Below are 20,155 nucleotides of genomic sequence, written 5' to 3'. Positions count from 1 at the left end.
AACAGACTCCTGCCCCAGGTGCTCCAGGACACGCCACAACATACTGGATATAAACTCCCCGAGGGCAAAGCACTCAGTGTGAAATGTCTTAAAACACTCAGGCTTTGACACACAAAACACTGACTGTAAATGAATCAACAGATTTATTTACACTGTGTCCTTGAAGGCAACACGGCCACCTGACATTTCAACACTGTGTTTCTAAATCACTAAATAACTACAGCAACATTTTCCTAATTAACGTGGGGTCAGAGTGTATCAACAACCTGGGTCATATTTATTCACACCAACTGACTCCACAGACTTTTAGTGGCTCTCTCCTGATTTTTACTTTTGATTAGGTTTGGTATCTGGATTGTTAAATAAATAATGTAGGTGTTCATTTAATTATTTGTTGTATCAGTAAACCAATCACACTAAGATTAAAAACAGAAGAAACTAAAATCACTTGGCAGTTTGGATTTGTTAAATAAAACAAGAGAAATGGTTCTGAACTTAACTTCTGTCACATTCAGGCTCAACAGTAATGTGAAAAACCTTTTCCTCAATGACACCTTACGTTCTCTAATATGAACAAAGTCAAGCAGAGAAACATGTTCTACCTGAACAAAGAGCTTTCAACACAGTCTGAACAAAACGAGTGGACCATTAAATATTCAGTCCGACTGAACGTAAAGTAAAACTGTACAAACAATCTTTAAATACATGAAGACATTTTAACGTTGCTCAAAGCCCCAAAGAGCCTGAACCCAGGACACGAACATCCATCAGCTCGTCAGTGTCAACAAGTCGGTGAACATCCTTTCACGCTCGTCTTTCAGCTTCCTGTTTGATCCATGGATCAGTAAAACTACATGAAGCTGGACAATGAACACACTCGTTTGACCTCCACACTCGTCTCTGTGAGCGAATCCGATGCGTCACTAAGAGCCAGTAAAACGCTGGTTCCTGTCTAGCTCTGAGAAGAACAACGAACAGCAGCGGCACCGCTCAGCTTCCTGTTCCTCTTCCTCTGATAAAGACACACACACCTACACGTTCGTCATCCTCTCCAGGGCTCAGACAAGTCACTTTAAATAAAGGTCTGAGTGCTGGTCCAGAACCGGTTCTACTCTGCTGTGGAAACTAGTCTGGTGGCAGATTCTCATGGTGTTGGCTAAACACTGAACAATACTGAAAACTGCATGTTTTATTTTTGATGCATTGTTTCACATGTAATTTACTAATTTGGACAAGAGTTTCCTTAAAAAGAAAAACTGGAAGTAAAAATGGGAAAAATTCATCCTATGAATTGCTGTAGGTCGACACCAACACTTGCTTTCATAAGTGATTAAAATGCTACTTATTATGTAAATTAATTGAAGTATCATTTAGCCAGAAAACTATGATATATGACTGAGAAGCACACACATCTTCTCATTCACAACCAGTGAAAATTTGGCTTTTTTTCACTGTATTTGTATTAAAATGTTTAATTTTTCTGTCAACCAACTAGTCAGTTAGTTTCAGGTCGAAGCTGCTCCTGTACAGAGGATTTCATTCAGAGTGTAAAATCATCACAACTGTCAAACTAAGAACTCATTCAAAAATAAAGGGACATTAACTTGTAGCTGTTCTTTTGATGAACCTCCTCTAAAAATCAACTACACTAAATAAAGTAACCGCTTTAGGTCCAATTAGGAAATGGTGCGTCTGTAAAAGGATGCACCTCACACGTCTCCACTTCCTTCCTCACAACGCTACAGCTAGAAAATATCAAAACACTGAAAACCTTCCCAACACAGTCGTTTTTCATAAAGCTCCCCTATTCTCAGAAAATGTAGTTCAAATAAGAACAGAAAGGGGTCTGGATGAAAATATCTTAAAACTGTCCTCCAAGGCATCATTAACCAGCATCATCATAGTCTTCCTCCCCCCTCCTGAGAAGACCACGGCTGTTAGGCGGGTCAGGCAGACTAGGAAAACCTTCCTGCCGTCTTCTTTCCTGAGCTGAAGGTTTGTCTACCATGACCAGAGGCTCAAAGAGACTCAGCTTTCCCAGGACGTCGACTCTTTCAGCCCCTCTGACAACTTGGGTTAACAGACTCCAAAGGGATCGTAGCTACAAACATTTCTTTGGAAAAATAAGTCACCCTCCTCTCCTTCTCCTTCTCCCTCTCCCTTTGACTTTGGCTCTTGCCAGAAAGGAGAGACTGGGAGGATGAAGAGAAAATGGAAATCAGACTAATGTTGCTTTTCTGTTCTAATCACGCTCTCAACACTTATCTTAACATGTACTTCTCTGTTTAAATTACTGCAGAGAAGAACAATCGGATTTCATTCATGTCTAAAACTTTGACAAATTTATATGAATTAGACAAAATTAGTTTTAGGAAATGATCCTTTTACATGAACAATAGTCCTGTAGCACCCAGGTAAGAGGTTAAACTGCAACCTGCACCTTATTTAATGGTAAACATTTATACTGAGAGGGAATGTGGCATTATGAGGGGGGAGGCAGGAAAGGGAGGCGGACACTCTGACATTTAACAGAGTTTCAGAAAAAAAAAGTTTTATCTGCTGGATTTGCTGTAAAAGCTAAACAGTTCCCATCTTTGTTCTCCTTCTGTTTATCAGAGGCCATAGAGAAAAGAAGCTGAGTGGCTTATCAGAAGCTAAATATTATCTCAGACTGACATTAAATTTGAAATAGATGGAGTGAAGCAAACAAATTGGTGGTGCTGAGCATGTGAAGGTCAAACGATGGGGCGGCACATCACAGCAGCACCACTGGGAGATATTTGGTGGTGTAGTCAAAATAAAGACAGTCCTGTTTTTTCTCCTCATGCTCCTGATCGTCTTCCCCTCCATTCACCTCCTCCGCTGTAGGTCGTCCTCTCGTCGCTACATCTCAGGTGAGAAAAATCCTCCTGAAACAACACAGCACATCTGAGCATCACTGGATGAAATGGTATCAGCTCGAGTGGCATCCATGTAAAGCTCACTGTGGCCCTCAAAGTCAAAACACACAGGTCAAATCATGCTCCTGCTCCAAATGCAGCCGATGTCCAAACACAAACAGCAGAAATGTGCAGCAAACAAAGTCTGCGGCCACAGTGAGAGCCACCCACTGTCCCTCAACCTGCCTATAACCCTTATTTCTATGCTGAAGGACAGTGTGACAAAGTGAAGGTGTCTGACAGTGATGCACCTACTGAATCTTAACGGTGAGCAATGAGCTTCAGTTAACATGTTGTTGTTTACTTGTCAAATACACCAGAGGAACTCTGCAGCGGCAGAGGGATATGCTCCACTCACACCTTCCGTAAACACACCAGAATCGAACGGAGGCTGCTGTGTGACCAGCTGGTACGGCAGCGATCAGAAGCAACCCAGTGCCGCCCTGAACTACTTTTACCCGTCACCACCTGCTCTTCTGCCCGTGCTACGAAGAGTTACCCAAATATGAACGGTGTGGTCGGCTTCAAAAACTATGACCTGCTGTAAAACAACCAGTGAACAACCAGGAAAGAAGTGAAACCCTGAAGACACGGTGAGCACCACTGTGTGCGTCTCACCGTCAGTAGAACGGCGACTGGGAACTGAAGTAGAGCCTCTGTGACTGGGAGGCAGGAGGGGTGAGCATGGACACAGAAGAGAGGGGGGAGAGAGGGAGGCAGGAGGTGAAGGCTCTGCTGCCGCAGGTCAGGATGCCAGGGCTGGCGGCGGAGGCGGGGGCAGCGAGTGGAGGAGAGAGGCTGCTGGGAGAATTGTAGGCAGCTGTGCTCAGGATGGATGAGTCTGGAAGAGAGGAAACAGAGGGGGGAGGGAGGTGACAGAGAGGGGGTACTGTAGGATATAAGGAGGCTAGTGAGAAAAGAGGGTTTTCAATATTATAGGATTAGTCCAACAACCCCCCCCCAAGCAGGGACGGGGCAACAGTGGAGAGGAAAAACTCCTTTAATGGCAGAAACCTCAAGAAAACCAAACTCAGTCAAACCTGTAATAGTTCTGACAGCTTGTCAAAAGATGAGGCTAAAGGTTAGCACAGGTAAAACTCTGAGGAGGAGCTTTGTCCTCAGGTGGGTGGAGCACTCACTTTTTAACTGACCTACACTTGTTTATTATAAAACACAACAAGATAAGAGTAACATTTGCTGCACGTTCTGACATTTTGGGGCTGACATATTCAGAAACAATAGCCCATGGGATCCTGGAGGGTCTGACACATGAAGCTACAGAAAGACGACGGATGAAGGACGAACAAGGCTGGAGAGGAAGAGAGAAGACATGGGGAGAAGTGGGGACAGGGAAATGGTCCCGTCTGGTAGGCTCTGCCACTAGCAGATGCATCTGAAGCATGGTAAAAGAACGGGTGTTGGACTGAAAGCGCCCACCACAGGGCGGCTTCCTGTAGCTCATGCACTCTCCACTCTCCACATTTTCAAAATAACATTGTGTTCAAAATAACATTTTAATTGTGTTTGTGTTGGCTGGTGGTCGATGCTTCGGACCACAGGGACATGAGAGCTGCAGCTTCCTGCGAGTCAATTAAGTAAACCATTTAACTGTGAATCAGATTTCAGCCTGCTCGGGCTCTGAAATGACCCATTCTGTGACTGCTCTCTCCACAGCTCCTTTCCTTCTCACACTGATGTGAAGGCTTCTTTCAGTCCTGCTTTATTGCACAAATAGTGAATTAGTGCTGCACTTAAGCTTCATTCTCTAGAGACACAGCTGAGGGACTGAACAGCTGTGTGTCTGAAGAAGAGCATCATGGGAGTCTTCTCATATCTTCTTATAAAAATGAGTCAGTGATGACCACAGTATGTGGCACGACAAAGCCTTTTCCTGTCTGACATTCAAAAGCCTCACTGTAAACAGTCTTTGTAGGAAAGTACGATAAGGCAAAGCTGGAAAACCCTACAAGCGCTGGACTCACCCCGTGGGGTTAAAAACTGAGCGTGCAAACAGCCACATCTCCTCTGAGTTGGACAGTTTCAATAGATCTGTCATTTTAATATTCATTTTCATGTGCGTGCGTGTGTGTGGTTGTTCGTCTCTGTGTTAGCCCTGTGATGGATTGGCGACCAGTCCAGGGTGTACCCCGCCTTCGCCCAAATGCCGGCTGGGATTGGCTCCGGCCCCCTGGCCCCCTGGCCCCGTGCCGCCGTTCAGGGACTAAGCGGTAGAAAATGAATGAATGAATGTAGTTTTAATAATAAACTAAGCAGCTCTGACTGAAAAGCATTTGCTTGAAACAAACGTGGTCAAGCACAAACCTGTGCCGTCTAAAACCTCTGCAGCTCTTCACACACCGTCTTCATTCCTCATATGACTTTTCAGTGTGACAATATGCACCACTGCCCCCCCCCTCCATACTGTACAACACACCTGTTGTTTGGTATAACTCAGCCCTCGGCATTGGAGCAGTGGACTCCAGCTTCTCAGTCCACAGCATCAACACCAATATTTCCCTCCAGGTCACTCTATATAAATATGTTCACTGCACATCGTTCACCAACTGTGAACCACTTCGTAAGGCAGATGTTTCAACACATCTGCTGGAGTCCTGATTTGCATCCAAGCAGCACGATCACTCTGCAGGTGATCTCATTTTGAACAGAACTCCTCAAAAAAGGTACCACATGTTGTTCCTGCAGCTGGGCTATGACAAACACTGGCACCGGCGGGGATGTGACTGGCTGAGAGCGAGCTCCAGCTGGCACCAGCTCAGACCGACAGCTGCTGTGACACGGTTCAGACCATACACAACACGAACTGGCTACCAGACAGGTCCCTTTCTGTCCTATCCGCTCTGAGGTCAAACAAGTCTCCGTTCAGCATTCAGATGACCTAGTAACTAAAGTGAAACGGAGCAGCTGAGAAGTGAAAATGTCTCTTCCTGTACGTCAGTCTACAAATTAAATGATAAAAGAATGGTTTCATCTTATCATACACTGTTTTAGTTCTGTTCCATGCTGTACAACTCCCCTTATCTACATAATGTAAATATAACAAAGCCTGTGAATGAAGATGATGGTTAGACCAGGACTGAAAAGTTAAAACATGCTGCTTTAGCTCCAGGCTGCTGAAGAGAGTCCAGCTCTGTGAACACAGTGCATTAAAAGGCACGAGTCAAGTGACGGGACGTCAACCTGCTTCAGCCACACTTCATCTTATGTTAAAACTGAGAAGCTCTTGTTTGTAATCAGGCGGCACCAACACCACTGTGAACAATACTGTCTCTACAGCCCGACAGCCCTCCGTCATATCCACTAGCGTTTCATAACATTACTGCCTACCCAATTAAATTTACTGCTAGACTTTTGATATCTTCTGAGGACCTTTTTCCAGGGATGTAATGATATATGTAATGTTGCTAATGTTATGGGAGTGTGACGTCATCTACCAGGATATTAACACTAGAACCGCCGTGAGGTCATTTTGACCTCGCACCACTGTTTGAAGGGGCAGTGGCACAGTCTCCGTTGCCTCTTTCATTTGCATGTGGTTGCTGTGTAATTCCTTACACAACTGCAGAAGGAAGTCGCGCCTAGCAAGTTTGGTTTTTGTGCAGCTCCGGTAAAGAACGCATACACTGATGCCAGCCAGGTCCAACAGGTTAGACGACGACTGGCCATCTGTGGGTGGCGGCTCTTGTGGAGTATTGTCTGATAACCTCTTGGCGGTTCTAGTGTTAAACATGGTTACTTCACTGGTCTAACCGTGTTCAGGTCACAGAAGTTGAAACGGACATAGCAGATGCTCCATCGACTTTAGAGCTGTTGTGTGGCGGTGTTTCAGTTTTCCTGATTCAAGAAATGACACAGGCGGAAAGAAAACTGACAAATAATTTGCAAAAACTATTGGACGAAGGCAACACTAACCCCATTTAGGACTGAAACGGTCCTGGATACATCTCACAGGAACAGTCGAGGCCCACCGTGACACACATATACGAAACCGCCCACCTAGTAAGCGCCCTAAGTATTTTCTATTAAAAAAGTAGACCACGATGTTTGAAACACACGTCCAGTAAAGCACAAATCTCTTTATGTGGTTTGTTTTAGTGTATTTAGACTGTAGCTGGGTGTTCATGAACATATGCATGTTAAGCTGGACTGATACTTCTGCACTGTGTGAGTGTTGAGCAGTACCCAGCCTCCACAGCGCAGTCTGTGCAGCCAGCTCTTTGGCGTCATCCAGCAGCACACACAGCTTGTCTGGGATGTAGGTGCCTCGTGTGGACGGGATCACAAACACACACACGCACACACACACACACACACACACACACGGCCTGTAGGTCTCAGTGAGCTGAGGTGAAGAAGGTTAAGCTGCTGCAACCATCATCAGTTAGTCTGCTGAGGATTTTCTCACTTTACCATATTAAAGGCTTTGTCTATAAAACAGCAGATAATCTAGGTTACGTCTTCAAAGGTCCTGTTTCGTCCAATCAACAGTTCAGCTGAAGGTCTTGTATGACAAAAAGCATTAGGTCCTCTCACTAGAGAAGCCATATTCACTGATGTGCAGACCTTATAGAGCAGCAGCAGTTTCCCGTCCTGTCCGGGGGTGGAGTACAGGTGGTACTCGGGCTGCGACCAGCAGTTTTTGTGGCAGTAATAGTCGAGCAGACTGACAGCGGAGCTGATCTGACTCTGCTTTAGCGACAGCAGGCTGGTGGGGGCCAGGGGGGTGCCAGGAAACAGGGGGAACACACACCTGTCCACGTCATCTGACAATAAAGGCAGGATTAGCATTAGCAGACTTGTTATATCAGAGCTCAGCTCCTGTTGGGACAAACACACACTCCTGGTCTGACTCCAGCCGGTGTTCACCACCTCAGGGTCATATTATACTCAACAGGGTGTGAAGTGATTTACACACTAGGAAACAGGTTTTTCTTCCAGGTGCACATGTCTACTACACAAAGGGCTGTTTGGTTTTCTAGACTTTAATCTGTTTGTTGCAATGTTTTAATTTTACAAAACAAAAAATGAACGACAACTGATCACAGTGACGCTGAGCAAACCGCTTTAGAGCTGCAACCATTCCTCAACCACCAAACTGTTTTGTTTTTGATTGTCAAATTATTTTTAAGCACAAATGCCAAAACTGAAAAGGCTGTGGACTGTTGGTTTGCTGGACCAGTTGAACTGTAATGTCCATGGTTTGTCTCCCAGCCCAGGGGACAGAAAATCTTATCAATGAATGATTAACTAAGCAAACAATGTTCAGATTGTAAAGCAGTTCAACATTTCACTGCTCCTCAAGTCATTAAAACACCGTTACTCCATCAGTCTGGTTGCACGTCGTCTCATCCTTCGTACACCTCTGTCCAGCTGCGAATGTCCTCCTCATGTCTCGTCCGTCCACTGTGTCAGCTCCACCACCCCACATCAGCCTGCTACCCTCGGCTGTAGCAGTACCACTGAGCTACCACATCTTTCAGCTCATAAATATTTCACAGTCCATTTGTGTGAGAGTTAAATCAAAAACTTTTCTCATTTTCAGAAATAGCCCCAAGCGCCACGAAACTGGAGTTTTGCTTCATGACCAGATTATTATCTTGGCTGTATGAGCAGGATTTGATGAGTGTCATTTGTAACAGATAAGACAAAACTTCCTCCAACCTACAGGATAACACTGAAATGTCATCATATTAAATTACACAGGAGGGTTTTACAGCAGCCTGGTAAACACAGAGCATTCTCAAACAGAGGCTGGACTTCACCAGAAAGCCTGAAGAGGTCGAGCACAAACGGCCGCTGCTTGGCTTTACAAATGAGAGACATGTGGTCCAAACCACCCTGCCATTTGATTACAGAACAGTTAGAAAAGGCCAGAGCAAAGAAAGGATCTCACTGTAAAAACGTCCTGCACCCTGCTGCAGTTCTAAGATAGATATAATCACTCTGCTCCACATGAAGTCACTCACCATTAATATCCAGTCGTCCTTGCTGCACATGAACAGTTTAAACTGTGATCTCATACAACAGTCTCTCCAACAATTCCTTTGTCCTCACATGAAATCTGTGACTTACGCTGAGTGTTCCTCTCTCCCTATGTGGAAAATAAAGCCTCACAACTGTTTCCTGTGAAGCCGACAGCACACAGAGGTGGCTCAGAGCACAACTCCTGTGGCAGGTCAGACCTGATTTCTCACTCCACCAAAGACACAAAACTGACCTTCAACAACACTGAGTAACTAGAGCTCCAACTAATGAATAGTTTATGTTTTTCTGTTTGTGTGTTTAGCACAGACACGTCTCAGAAGGCGAGCAGGCACCAGTCACACACCCAGCAACACTGAACTGAATTTCATCAAAATAAACACATGATAAAAACATTATGACAAGTAATCACACTGACTGCACGATTTCATAACACTGAGCCAACTGTAAAAAAAGGACTCGATCATTTTACAGTTTTATACTTTCAATGTACTGATTCACTGGCATTTCAGCTGATCAATGATGCTTACCAATGAATAAAATGGTTGACAACTACGTTTTATCTACTGACTAACATAATCTGCTGTTTCCAGGCCCTCACACACCGACAGTAACCCCCCCCTACTCACCTCCTGCAGCTCTTGAGTAGAAGGGGCTCCTCAGGCAGGGCGGGAGGGACACAGATCTCAGTGGCGAGCAGCCGTCCCCAGCTCCTCCCATCGTCCCTCCATCGTTCCTGTGCAGAACAATCGTCCCGGTCCCTTTTCCTCCTGCACCGTTTCCCAGGTATCCCCTGCTATTGTACTTCCTCCCGGTTACACCTCCTTCTTTGACCCCGGCCGGTTTGGCCAGCATCACCTCCACGGTGGCTCCCTCGATCTGAGCTCCATTCATGAGGCTCATCGCAGTGATGGCGTCTTCACGGCTGTTGTAGTGGATGAAGGCGTAGTCGGTGAGTTTCTTGACTCGCTCCACAGAGCCGGGCTTGAAGCGGGAGAACTCCAGACGAAGAGTTTCCTCAGTGGTGCTCGGCATCAAGTTGCGCACCTGGCACACAGGTATACATCACTGTTCTATAATATTTACCCACGTCTGGTGTGATTCTGTCATAAACAACAATGTGACACACAACGCAGTGTAAACCTTCCAGCCCTTTATGTCTTAGCTAAGCCTTTCATGGACCACTCTGCCTACATACTGCCTCGCACAGCTGCTAGCAGGACTGAGGACTCTGCAGGTGAGAAGTCTACAGGTGTTTAACACGATGCACGTGGCTACAGGAGCCATGTTGGTGGCACGTCCTCGGCTTGAGTTCTGTGTAAAAATGTATGAACACAGCAAACACACAGGAAAGATACTCATGAATTTTTGTTTGTGGTTGTTTCTTTACACTCGTATCTAAACATGATGACTACCAGGCAGGTTCTGAGCTTTTGTCTGTGACATCTACGGTGATTTATAGGGTTCACCTGAATTTAGCAATGTGTGTAATGTCAGAGTTCAGAGTTCAGAAGTGGCCGAGAAGAAAAGGGTCCAAGTTTTCATCAGTATCATGTTCAAAGTGTCGACTCCCTGATCAGTCAGTTACCTCCAACTCAATTAGAAGCTAAACTTAAGCAGGACAGCCTTTGAGATCTGAACTTCTTTTCTAAAGGGGTCAAGAATTAATGGAATTTCCTGACTTCTCCTCTTTATATTCCACTGCTGATTTCCATGAAATGCCAAACTGGCCGTGACTGATGAGAGCACCACGGCTCTCTCCAAACTAGGCCGACACCGCAGAGTGTCAACAACCTGCTTCAGGGCATCAGGGAAGGGCGGCGGGTGTTTAGTCGTTAGCAGAGCCACTGTGAATCGGTGCAGCAGTGCACGCACACACAACACAGATGGCTTCATTTACCTCTAAAAACAACTCCCCCCCACACACCTGTAGCTCTGATCACATCTTAGTCTTCCAGTGTAAAAGCCTTGGCATTAACTGATCCCTGGAGGGTGCACAGCTCCTGGGAGTCTCCTCCCTGCTGCTTCGCCCTCGCTCACCTCTGATTTAAACAAACCTGCCAAGAACTTCAGAGGCCTCTTCCTAAAACACAGACCTTCAGCTGCAGAGCGAGAGCCGAGCTTTTAGTCGGAGTGATCCAGAACGAAAGGCTTTAGACATTTTTTGAAGCGAGTTTTCTGGCAGAGAAATCCCTCGGCCTTAAACAACTTAGAAATAAAGTACCTCAGTTTTAACGAGGATTTAAAATCCTCCTGTGACATATTGTTTTCTGCATTTCCTTATTTCTGATCCTTTGAGATTTACTGAAGAACCCAACGAAGGGTAAAACCTTTGAACACCATCTCATTTTAGAAAATATTTAGGAACAACACACAAAAAAAACAAAAAAACAACAACATCTACATCCAACTGCCACATACGTACATAAAGGACTCTAACGTGCTGCATCACCTCCTCATCCACATCTTTCTCAGGCTCGGCCCAGTCCACCTGGATGGGGCCTCCCCACAGCTGGAAAGTTCCTGTTGAGCACAGAGCCACAGCTGGATCACAGCCCCCTCACACATCACTAAATTCTCCTGTATACCGGACTGTGGTTCACACCAATCACAGCGTGCTCTGTCATCCTGGAGGAGACCACTCAGTTACCCTGGTGTTTCCTTTAACTTGTCACCATCTGTAGTCACAAAGCTAAATTCCCCTTCAGACAGATACAGGTGCTGCAGTATTTGGTGCTCTACCGCCCTCTGCTGGACAAAGTCTGTAAACTGACTCGCAGTCACTTGACAGGCTGCTGGGACACAGGCTGCAGACGGTGTGTGAAGACAGAGGACATGAAGAGGAACAGCAGTGACGATGATAAGAGCAGCAGAGACTCAAGAAAGAACAAAGAGAATACAGATGGAATATAAGGGAGAAAGGACATCAACAAAAAGCTTCTACCACACAGATGTACTTGTGTGTGATGAAGGAAATGAGAAGGACAGAGGACACAGAGATGGAGCTCGCGGATGCAAAGAGTCATTTACCGGGTATGAGCTTCCTCCTGGCCATGGCTGCAGCTTTGTGGGATTCATACTCAACGAAGGCAAAGCCTCGGTTTCTGCTCTTATCTATGGAGCTGGGATACACGATCACATCCATAACCCCGTCTGTCACCTGGGACACACACAGGCAAACATGATAAACTGTTGACAGCATCTGTGTGGAGGCAGTTGCAGTAACATCTACTGCTGATGCAAAGACTCCATGTGTTTAATCCCAGTGAGTACGTGAACCAACAAACTACATGTTGTTAATGAGAAAAAACACACAAAGTGGCCAAAAGTACGTTTAGTGCACATTTGGTCTAGACTGGTTTGGTAAATGCTTCATACTCCAGTTTAACCAAGTACATTTACTCACGTACAGTACTTAAGTACAATTTTGAGGTATCTGTACTTTACTTGAGTATTTTCATTTACTTCAACTTCACTACATTTCAGAGAAAATATACTTTGGACTCACATTTATTTGATAACTTTAATATTACTGTTTAGAATGAGGTTAATAAAACTAAATACAGTATAATCATTAGATTTATTGATCCTTGGTGGTAAATCCACAAGCGACTCAGCAGTAATTCAAATGATAAACATAAGGTATTTAACATTAGCTCTACCTTTACAAGCTGCAACGCTAAAGGTGATGTACACAATAATATATCATCAAATAATAATATATAATGGAATAATATGATGTATATTAATGTAAACTACCATTTTGGTACTTAAAGTATATTTTATGCCTACACAGTCCTGGCTGAATATGAAAAAGCTGCTGACTGCTGTGTCTATGAAGGATGTTAGTTTTCTCCATGTGGGTCCAAACCTTTTTCTGAGTCCCTATAACTGTTAGGGGAGCGGGCGAGCGAGCGCTAGTGATGAGTACCTTCTTCAGCTCCTCCATGATCTCATCCTTCCTCTTGTCTTTGGGGATGGAGCCCACGAAGAGCCGGCAGTTATCCAGACTCACACACACTCCAATGAACTTCCCAGGCCGGACCTCGTAGTTGTCCAGCATCTGGATGGCTCTCTGGGCTGCTTCCCTGAAACGCAATCAGTAATCAAACCTCGTTCAACTAGGGGTGTAAAGACAAACCCATACCAATAGGAAAATCGATACAAGAGTCCGATTTACAGCTGTACCGGCTGAAAACCACAGATTCAAATCCAGTTCCTTTAATAAAACAGTAAAATCAATATGGACCTCAGAAACCGATCTTTGGCAAGTTTTCTGTTACTTCTCACTGTGCTGTGCTCTAGTGTGTGTGTGTGTGTGTGTGTGTGTACGATCTCCTGTCAACGTACAAACACGCCTCGTTATTAACGACACAGGTCGCCGTGCACAGGACAGAAAGCTGCAGGAGCAAACTGTGCTAGTGTTACTGTAGCAGCTCAGAGTACAGAACATGCAGCGCTTGTGTCGAGCAGCGGGAGAATCAATGATCTCACAAAGGATAAATGCTACAAAGGCGAGATATGTATGAAATCATGTGACAGGGAGAGACCCCCGACTTCAACAACGACTTGGTTTTTGATACGACTTCACCTCAATAATCAATAAACATTTGAAAACACTGCAGCAGATCTGTTGTCATTTAAAATGATGATTTCAATGTATTAGTTCATTAGGTTACATGAACAAAAAGTAAATTAAAATCTCAGGCCTCAGGTTGTTCTGAGCTCCTCAACAACTGTGTATGTCATGTGCCACAACAGAACACACCTGTTGGTGTACATGACGAAGGCGTAGCCACGGTTCTCGCCGCTGAACTCCATCATCAGTCTGAGCTCGTAGAGTCTGCCGGCTCGCTCAAACAGAGGCACCAGCTTGTCTTCGTACATGTCCCTAGGAATCTTCCCCACAAACACCTCACAGCCTCGTGGGGGGGCTGGGCCCTCCCAGCCTGCAGCACAGACACACAACACTTTTTCTAAGGCTGCCGGCAACTCCCCATCATTTTCAGTATTTATTAACATGCCAGTTATTGTCCTGATCAGTCATTTGGTCAGCGAGATGTCTTGTCAAGACAGTAACTGCACCTACTATTTCCAAGGGGTATCACCCTCTCACACACCTGGTGGGGGTCCTCCATACTTTCTCTGTCCATTCTCCTGAACCACGTTGTATCCCGTCTTCTCCATTAATGTGAGCAGAGCCATCTCTTTGACACAGGACGCCATGAACCTGTTCTCTCCGGCCAGCAGACTGGTTTTACAGCAGCCTCCCTCCATGTCTTCATTTGAATCTCCGTCACTGTCTGTCCAGCAAACATCACAGTTAGTCTGTCTATTCACATGTCCCTGTTCTGAACAACAGCTGACCATCAAAACGACTGATTCCTAAAATCAAAGACCAAACATCACAGTTAGTCTGTCTATTCACATGTCCCTGTTCTGAACAACAGCTGACCATCAAAACGACTGATTCCTAAAATCAAAGACCAAACATCACAGTTCACAGCTTAACTGAAGATGGAAAGAATTCAGCTAGAACAATTGGCAAATTAAAGAAATACCATTTTAATAGACATCTTTAACTAATTTTAACCCAAACAACAAACTAAGGACGGGGTACTGTGTCAAGATAAAACTGTATTTTTATAACAAACTTCTATATTTATAAGCCCTTAAATGGCTTTAAATGGCCGCGGACACACGATGAATTGTGCATAATGTACCAACAGAAACGTGGATGTTTGCTTGCGAACAAGTTTGTATAAGCCGCTAAATCTTTTTAAAGTAATATAATATATTCCCAGGCTAAAAACTAGCTAGCAGTCCTTTATGCTAACGAGCTACAGTCATTGACGGGAAGTTTCGCGCTAAACTTCTTCCAACCGTAGCGGCGGCAGCTAGCTTGTTTAGCTCGGCTAACGCCCCTTACCAGCTCTGTCGTTCGCCATTTCTCTGTCCGGTTTGCCTCAAACACCGGGCGGTCAAAGAAAACACTGGAAAGTTCAACTGAGCGCTCGTCGACAGAAAATAAGATCTTTACCGTCAACGATAGTAGCAAAAACAGTTCTAATCAACTCGATGAGGTGGTGATTGACGTGACACTGATTCTTCGTGGGCCAATCAGCACATTGACGTAGTGCACGTGTAACATAGTTGAAATGATTATTTTGGTTAAATCCTGCTAAATAGAGCAACAGTGCCACCTACTGGTGGAATGTCGTACCTACATTCAATAAGATACGAAAGGGTTTGCGGGTAATGTTCCACAGTAGGAGGGTCCCTATTAGAAGGTACGTGTTGGCGGTGTCCTGTGGATAAAAGACATTTAAATTGATTATAAAGAACACAGAACCACATGAATAACGTGGGGATAGCCAGTGATTGTTTTATGTCACTGCTTTACGTATTTTAATTATGTTTTCAATTAGGACAAACGTCCTCTTTAGCCGAGGTTAGCTAATCCATGCTATGTGCTATGTCCTCTTTAGCCGAGGTTAGCTAATCCATGCTATGTGCTATGTCCTCTTTAGCCGAGGTTAGCTAATCCAGGCTATGTGCTATGTCCTCTTTAGCCGAGGTTAGCTAATCCATGCTATGTGCTATCCCTCCAGACTGTGGGAGCTGAATGTCCACGGAAACATTAACTGTTTTACCCGTTTCTCTATAAATATCGCAGAATAAAGTGGCTGTTGCCATAATTCTGGTCAGCTCCGGGTGTTTCTTCAACAAAGGGACAAGATGTAATATACTAGAGGTCACACACGGAAGGTGATCGTTTGGTGAAAATAAAGTTTAATCAAATAAAACAATCATTTCAACTTTGTAAATGTCTGGACAGTCATTTTAAAAAGAAAATGACTGCAGAACAATAAAACAAAATGAAAACTAGTAAGGTAAACTGGATCATGAGTGTAATAAAATGAAACTGAACACAGTCCGATGACTATATGATCATTTTCACTTCAAACAACTGAAAGCAATAAAGAAAAATAAGCCTTGCACGTTTAAGTTCCGTGAAAGTACTTAATTATCAGTGCACGTGTACGTTCACATGGGAAATGCCGTAGCTAGTGATTGTAGCTCCTCTGGTTCAAAATAAAGGTATGGGATATTAAATGTGTACCAGTTTCTCTATAAACTGATTTGTCTTCTCATATGTGATGGTAAAACAAATAGTTCGCTCTAAATATGAATCGTGCTCGACAATGTCAGAGAAACACCATCTTTATTAGACCTCAGACATTTTACGTTCTACAGATTATTATTGTGTCAAAAATGTAGATAATGTCAGCAGAGCTCCAGGGACAAAGACGGGCTCGTGCAGTGTGTTTACGAGGCCATCCAGATGAGGAAAGGCAGCAGGACGACCAGCAGGGCGGAGCAGGCGGTCACCGCTCGCAGGTAGACCAGCAGACACGCCCCCACCACCGCCGTCGCCTTGGCAACACGCCGACTCAGCACCAGCTTCCTGCCTGTCTTACAGAACTGATGCAGAGGACACGAAAAGAGATAGTGTCAGCACATAGCACACAGCTGATGATCCGTGTCTGTAGCGCCCCCTGGAGACTCATGTCGGATACAGCAGCCTCTGTTCCTTGGAGACTTTTACGTCACATACATAATGGATTAGGACACTGGGTATTGTAGTTATTGGCTTTTAATAAAAACTACAATGGATGTCAGTCATTTTGTAAGGAGAAAGGCTGAATAAGAATTAAATGAAGTCATTTTAAAGACATTTCCATTTTCATATTACTGTTTTTCCTCCTTAGGTTTTGTTCTCCCGTATCACTTGTTTTGCATATACAGTATTAGTATGTCATCCTTTTAACCATCTTTACCAGAAGAAACCACTAGTTTGGGCAGCTGCACCGTTATATACCATGATAACGAACTTCCATTACTGCATTACCAACAATGTAAAGAGGTCAAAGGTCAAGGCACATTCAACTATCTGAACTTGTATAGCACAGATCTACTGATTATATGAGAATGCTCTTAATTATTTGATCTATCAGATGTCAGACATAAAGATCAATGCCAATCCCAGGTCACCAGAGCTCAGTCTGAACACTTCATTTTTCATTTCTCTATCGACTAGTTGAAATTTCCAAAGCTGAATGAAATCTTCACACCTGAAAACTACTCATACTATTAATGAGTAACTGATTTATTTCTATGGATAAACTAAGTGATTCAGTGGCTTTCCCTGACTCACAGACGTATGTGTGATGTAATTAGACGCATTAGATTTTAGGTGTTTGAGCTTCCAAAGCTTAGATTTTAGGTGTTTGAGCTTCCAAAGCTGCTCTGACATTTAGCTAAAATTCACTCCATCTTTCCTTTTTCTTTCCCATTTCCTCCCTCATTCTCACTGGGTCCCTCAGTCTAAAACCCAGCTCCTTGTTTGCTTCGTTCTTTCACAATTACACTGTCACGTTTATAATCACGCTGCAGTAAAACACCCATTTGCAGCTGAGAGCAGCTCCACAGAAACAACAGAGCACCTGTTGCTGCAACACAGAAGTTTAATCCAGTTACAGAGGGAGGCCGGTCTGATCTATGATCCACGTTAATCTGCAGTGGCTAAAGGTCCGGTTGTTACTGGAAAGGCGCCTTGGAAACCAGAACATGTGACTGAGGATGAGAAGTTAGGCACAGGAAGGAGGGCTGCTCTCACACTGACCAGCATGTTACATTCTCTACAGACAGCCTGGTCACAGCGTCTAAATCTCATTCCAACGGAAACGCAGATGAAGCTGAACTAAATCTGTGCCTATTTTTAAGCTCAGTGACCTTTGACCGAGCTGACCTGTGAGCAGATGTGTTGCTACACTGGATGATTTTCTCCTCTGTGGTGCTATTTTTTCTTTAAGTGGGCAGGTTTATCAGTCGAGCCGGGGACCAGAGCTCCTGCACAGAAATGGGTGGGTTGCTGTATCCAGTTAGGACAGAGGTTTTCAACTACCGCACTTCTGACTAGGAATCAACCTGAGGGCCACAGCTGTGGGGTAGATGGACCCGATGAGCAGTATTTTAATCCTGAAAGTCACTTTGACTTCTCCAAAACTCATATGTTTGCATGAATTTGATTATTAAACAATCACTATATTGAAATGTGTTTAAAAAAATACAATTTTAAAAATTGTGATTCCTTCAGTGAAACTACATTATTGAATGTGTGGTCTTGGACCACCAGGGGGCCACGGACCACTGGTTGAAAACCCCTGAGTCATGAGACACTAAACGATGGTATAACACATGTGAAGCGGTTCTGGTATCAGAGGTTTGGTCTAATATCTGCCATTGAGTGTCACCTGAAACGTCTGGAAGCTCATGGCGGTGCCGTATCGACAGTACATGACAAAGTGCTCACAGTTGTACCACAGCAGACTGTAGGCTGCGTCACCCCGCAGCCTCTCAGCCCTCCTGGCTGCCTCCTCCCCCTGCAGTGCAGGGCGGCTGCACACCTGGACCAGAGACAGAGCAGGTATGTTTTTAGGAACCTGGGGGACAAGTTGGATCCGGTGACTGCACTGATACACACTGCAACTGCTTCCGCTCCCATCACCACATCACTAACTCTGTCAGTTACCGGGGCAGCTGGTCACGCTACAGATTAACATTCACTCCAAGGGTGAAAACACAAATCTGTGATTAGTGGCTAAAGCTATTGGTCAGCCTCTGAGAAACAACAGCAGCCTGCTCTGTGCTCTTCTGAGTCTGGAGGCCTGACCTTGTGTTAGTCACTCAGCCATAACTACAGAACTGAACTACTGCAGTGACTGAAGACAGTTGTCAGGTATTTTACCCAGGTTTTTTTGAGTATCATGCTTCTAAATTCAGAGGTAAATATATTTGGTTTGGAGGTTTAAATCATACAAAACCTTTGTGGCACCTTTATACATGAGTTGCTTACAAACAATGGAGGATGCACATGCAGCATGATGATGCATAGACAGGTACAGGTCTGACTGATTTACAGCCGCCCAGTGTTTCTACATTCAGTCACCTTGTCCATGGTGTTGATGAGAATCTCTGATCCGTAGGCGAAGTCCTCCACTGAGTCTACTCTCACACTGCCGCACTGGGAAGGAAGGACACGTTTACATGCATTTGTCCTTTGATTAATGTACCAACAACATCACAATGCTCTGACGGTTTTAGTTTAAAATGTACATAAGAGAACGTGTTCATGTATACGTGCACTCCTTTAGTGGCGGGAAGTGATCAGAAAGGTTTAGAGAGCATCACCTTCGTCTGTTTGACAACTGAAGCACAACCTTTTCCCTCTAATGTGTTTGCTAACAGCAGACTGTGTAGTGGGTTGAATGGGTGCTTCAGTACCTTGGCCAGTACTCCCAGTATAAGTCTGGTGTTGGTAACCATCGGTTTGATTCGAAACTGGTCACTGGACACAAGAGGCATGATGTCTGGGATGAAGTGAGCTACTCTGGAGAGAAGTTAAAAAACAAAGGGAAATGGTGAATCAGCTTTTCTACCAGACAAACCATTTTACAGCCGCCGCCGCCCAGTCTCTCTCTCACACACGCACCCAGGCCACAGGCAGCACCTTGGGGTTTGTCGTCTTGCCCGGGGGAGGTTCAGCATGTGGGCTGGGGATCCAACCGCCAACCCTCCAACTGGTGGACAGCCCACTGTACCACTGAGCCACAGCCACCCCCAGTGAAAGAATAGAAAAGCAAAACAAATAGGAGAGAAGAAAAGAGAAGGGGACAAAGAAATGGAACAAAGTATGTACAGTATAGGGCATAGGAGAGAGGAAAGCAAAGTGGGAAAGAAAGGTAATGAAACAAGTGTGTAGGAGCAAGATAAGGAAAGAAGAGGAAAAATGGAATGAGGCAGGAGAGAGAGAAGTAGAAAGAAGGAAAAAGAAAGGAAATATGTAGGAGAGGGAAAAGGAAAGGACACAGATGAGAGAAAAGGAGAAGAGAAAGGGAAAGGAAAGGAGAAGTAGAGAGAGATGGAAGAGAGACAGCAGCCAGTGCAGACAAAAACAAAGAGAGGGTGAAGAGGAGAGAAGAAGAAAGGCGATGGAGGAACAAGGTTCAGTTTTTGGGACTAATGATCATTTCTCAGGTGAAATCAACCCCATCATTCTTTACCGTCTGAGGCATCTGTGACCAATCACACTCGAGCATCACGAGCACGCTCCATCAGACTCACCTGCCTCCCCCCAGGTAAATCCCAAAGTG

The 20,155-nt window shown here is 44.6% G+C and overlaps 2 protein-coding genes across 4 annotated transcripts; both read right to left on the bottom strand.

Annotated features, from left to right (window-relative positions):
* Positions 1–2,517: 2,517 nt before the first annotated feature.
* Positions 2,518–15,104, bottom strand: rbm46 (RNA binding motif protein 46). Of its 3 annotated transcripts, none has more exons than XM_020622174.1 (11): positions 14,980–15,104; positions 14,060–14,242; positions 13,708–13,888; positions 12,871–13,027; positions 11,970–12,099; positions 11,365–11,462; positions 9,569–9,986; positions 7,520–7,720; positions 7,140–7,241; positions 3,558–3,780; positions 2,518–2,909 (listed from the first exon to the last, which is right to left on the bottom strand). In XM_020622174.1, the coding sequence occupies exons 2-10, from the start codon at positions 14,214–14,216 to the stop codon at positions 3,560–3,562; spliced, it is 1,665 nt and encodes a 554-aa protein (XP_020477830.1). In that variant the 5' UTR covers positions 14,217–14,242; positions 14,980–15,104; the 3' UTR covers positions 2,518–2,909; positions 3,558–3,559. The 3 variants fall into 3 exon arrangements, with proteins under 3 accessions (XP_020477830.1, XP_020477829.1, XP_020477831.1); XM_020622173.1 differs by having other exon boundaries at positions 14,869–15,060; XM_020622175.1 differs by lacking the exons at positions 7,140–7,241; positions 7,520–7,720 and having other exon boundaries at positions 14,869–15,062.
* A 3,128-nt stretch (positions 15,105–18,232) lies between these two features.
* Positions 18,233–19,436, bottom strand: LOC109972958 (lecithin retinol acyltransferase-like). The gene is made up of 3 exons (XM_020622224.1): positions 19,287–19,436; positions 18,952–19,026; positions 18,233–18,409 (listed from the first exon to the last, which is right to left on the bottom strand). The coding sequence occupies exons 1-3, from the start codon at positions 19,365–19,367 to the stop codon at positions 18,233–18,235; spliced, it is 333 nt and encodes a 110-aa protein (XP_020477880.1). The 5' UTR covers positions 19,368–19,436.
* Between the last annotated feature and the right edge of the window lie 719 nt (positions 19,437–20,155).

The sequence above is a fragment of the Monopterus albus genome, unplaced genomic scaffold, assembly GCF_001952655.1.
Source record: "Monopterus albus unplaced genomic scaffold, M_albus_1.0 scaffold274.1, whole genome shotgun sequence".
Lineage (NCBI taxonomy): Eukaryota > Metazoa > Chordata > Actinopteri > Synbranchiformes > Synbranchidae > Monopterus > Monopterus albus.
The sequence above is the reverse complement of the archived record's forward strand: the minus strand, read 5'-3'. Positions and strand labels throughout refer to the sequence as shown.

What these genes read in the sequence shown, in the direction of transcription:
- LOC109972958 (XM_020622224.1), bottom strand. Translation starts at nt 19,367, where the DNA reads ATGCCTCTTGTGTCCAGTGACCAGTTTCGAATCAAACCGATGGTTACC. An exon ending in TACTGGGAGTACTGGCCAAG is followed by an intron (nt 19,027 to 19,286) that starts GTACTGAAGCAC and finishes CTTCCTTCCCAG; the next exon opens with TGCGGCAGTGTGAGAGTAGA. An exon ending in TCATCAACACCATGGACAAG is followed by an intron (nt 18,410 to 18,951) that starts GTGACTGAATGT and finishes TCTCTGGTCCAG; the next exon opens with GTGTGCAGCCGCCCTGCACT.
- rbm46 (XM_020622173.1), bottom strand. An exon ending in GTATGGAGGACCCCCACCAG is followed by an intron (nt 13,889 to 14,059) that starts GTGTGTGAGAGG and finishes TCTGTGCTGCAG; the next exon opens with GCTGGGAGGGCCCAGCCCCC. An exon ending in GACTGCGCTGTGGAGGCTGG is followed by an intron (nt 3,781 to 7,139) that starts GTACTGCTCAAC and finishes CCTCTCTTCCAG; the next exon opens with ACTCATCCATCCTGAGCACA.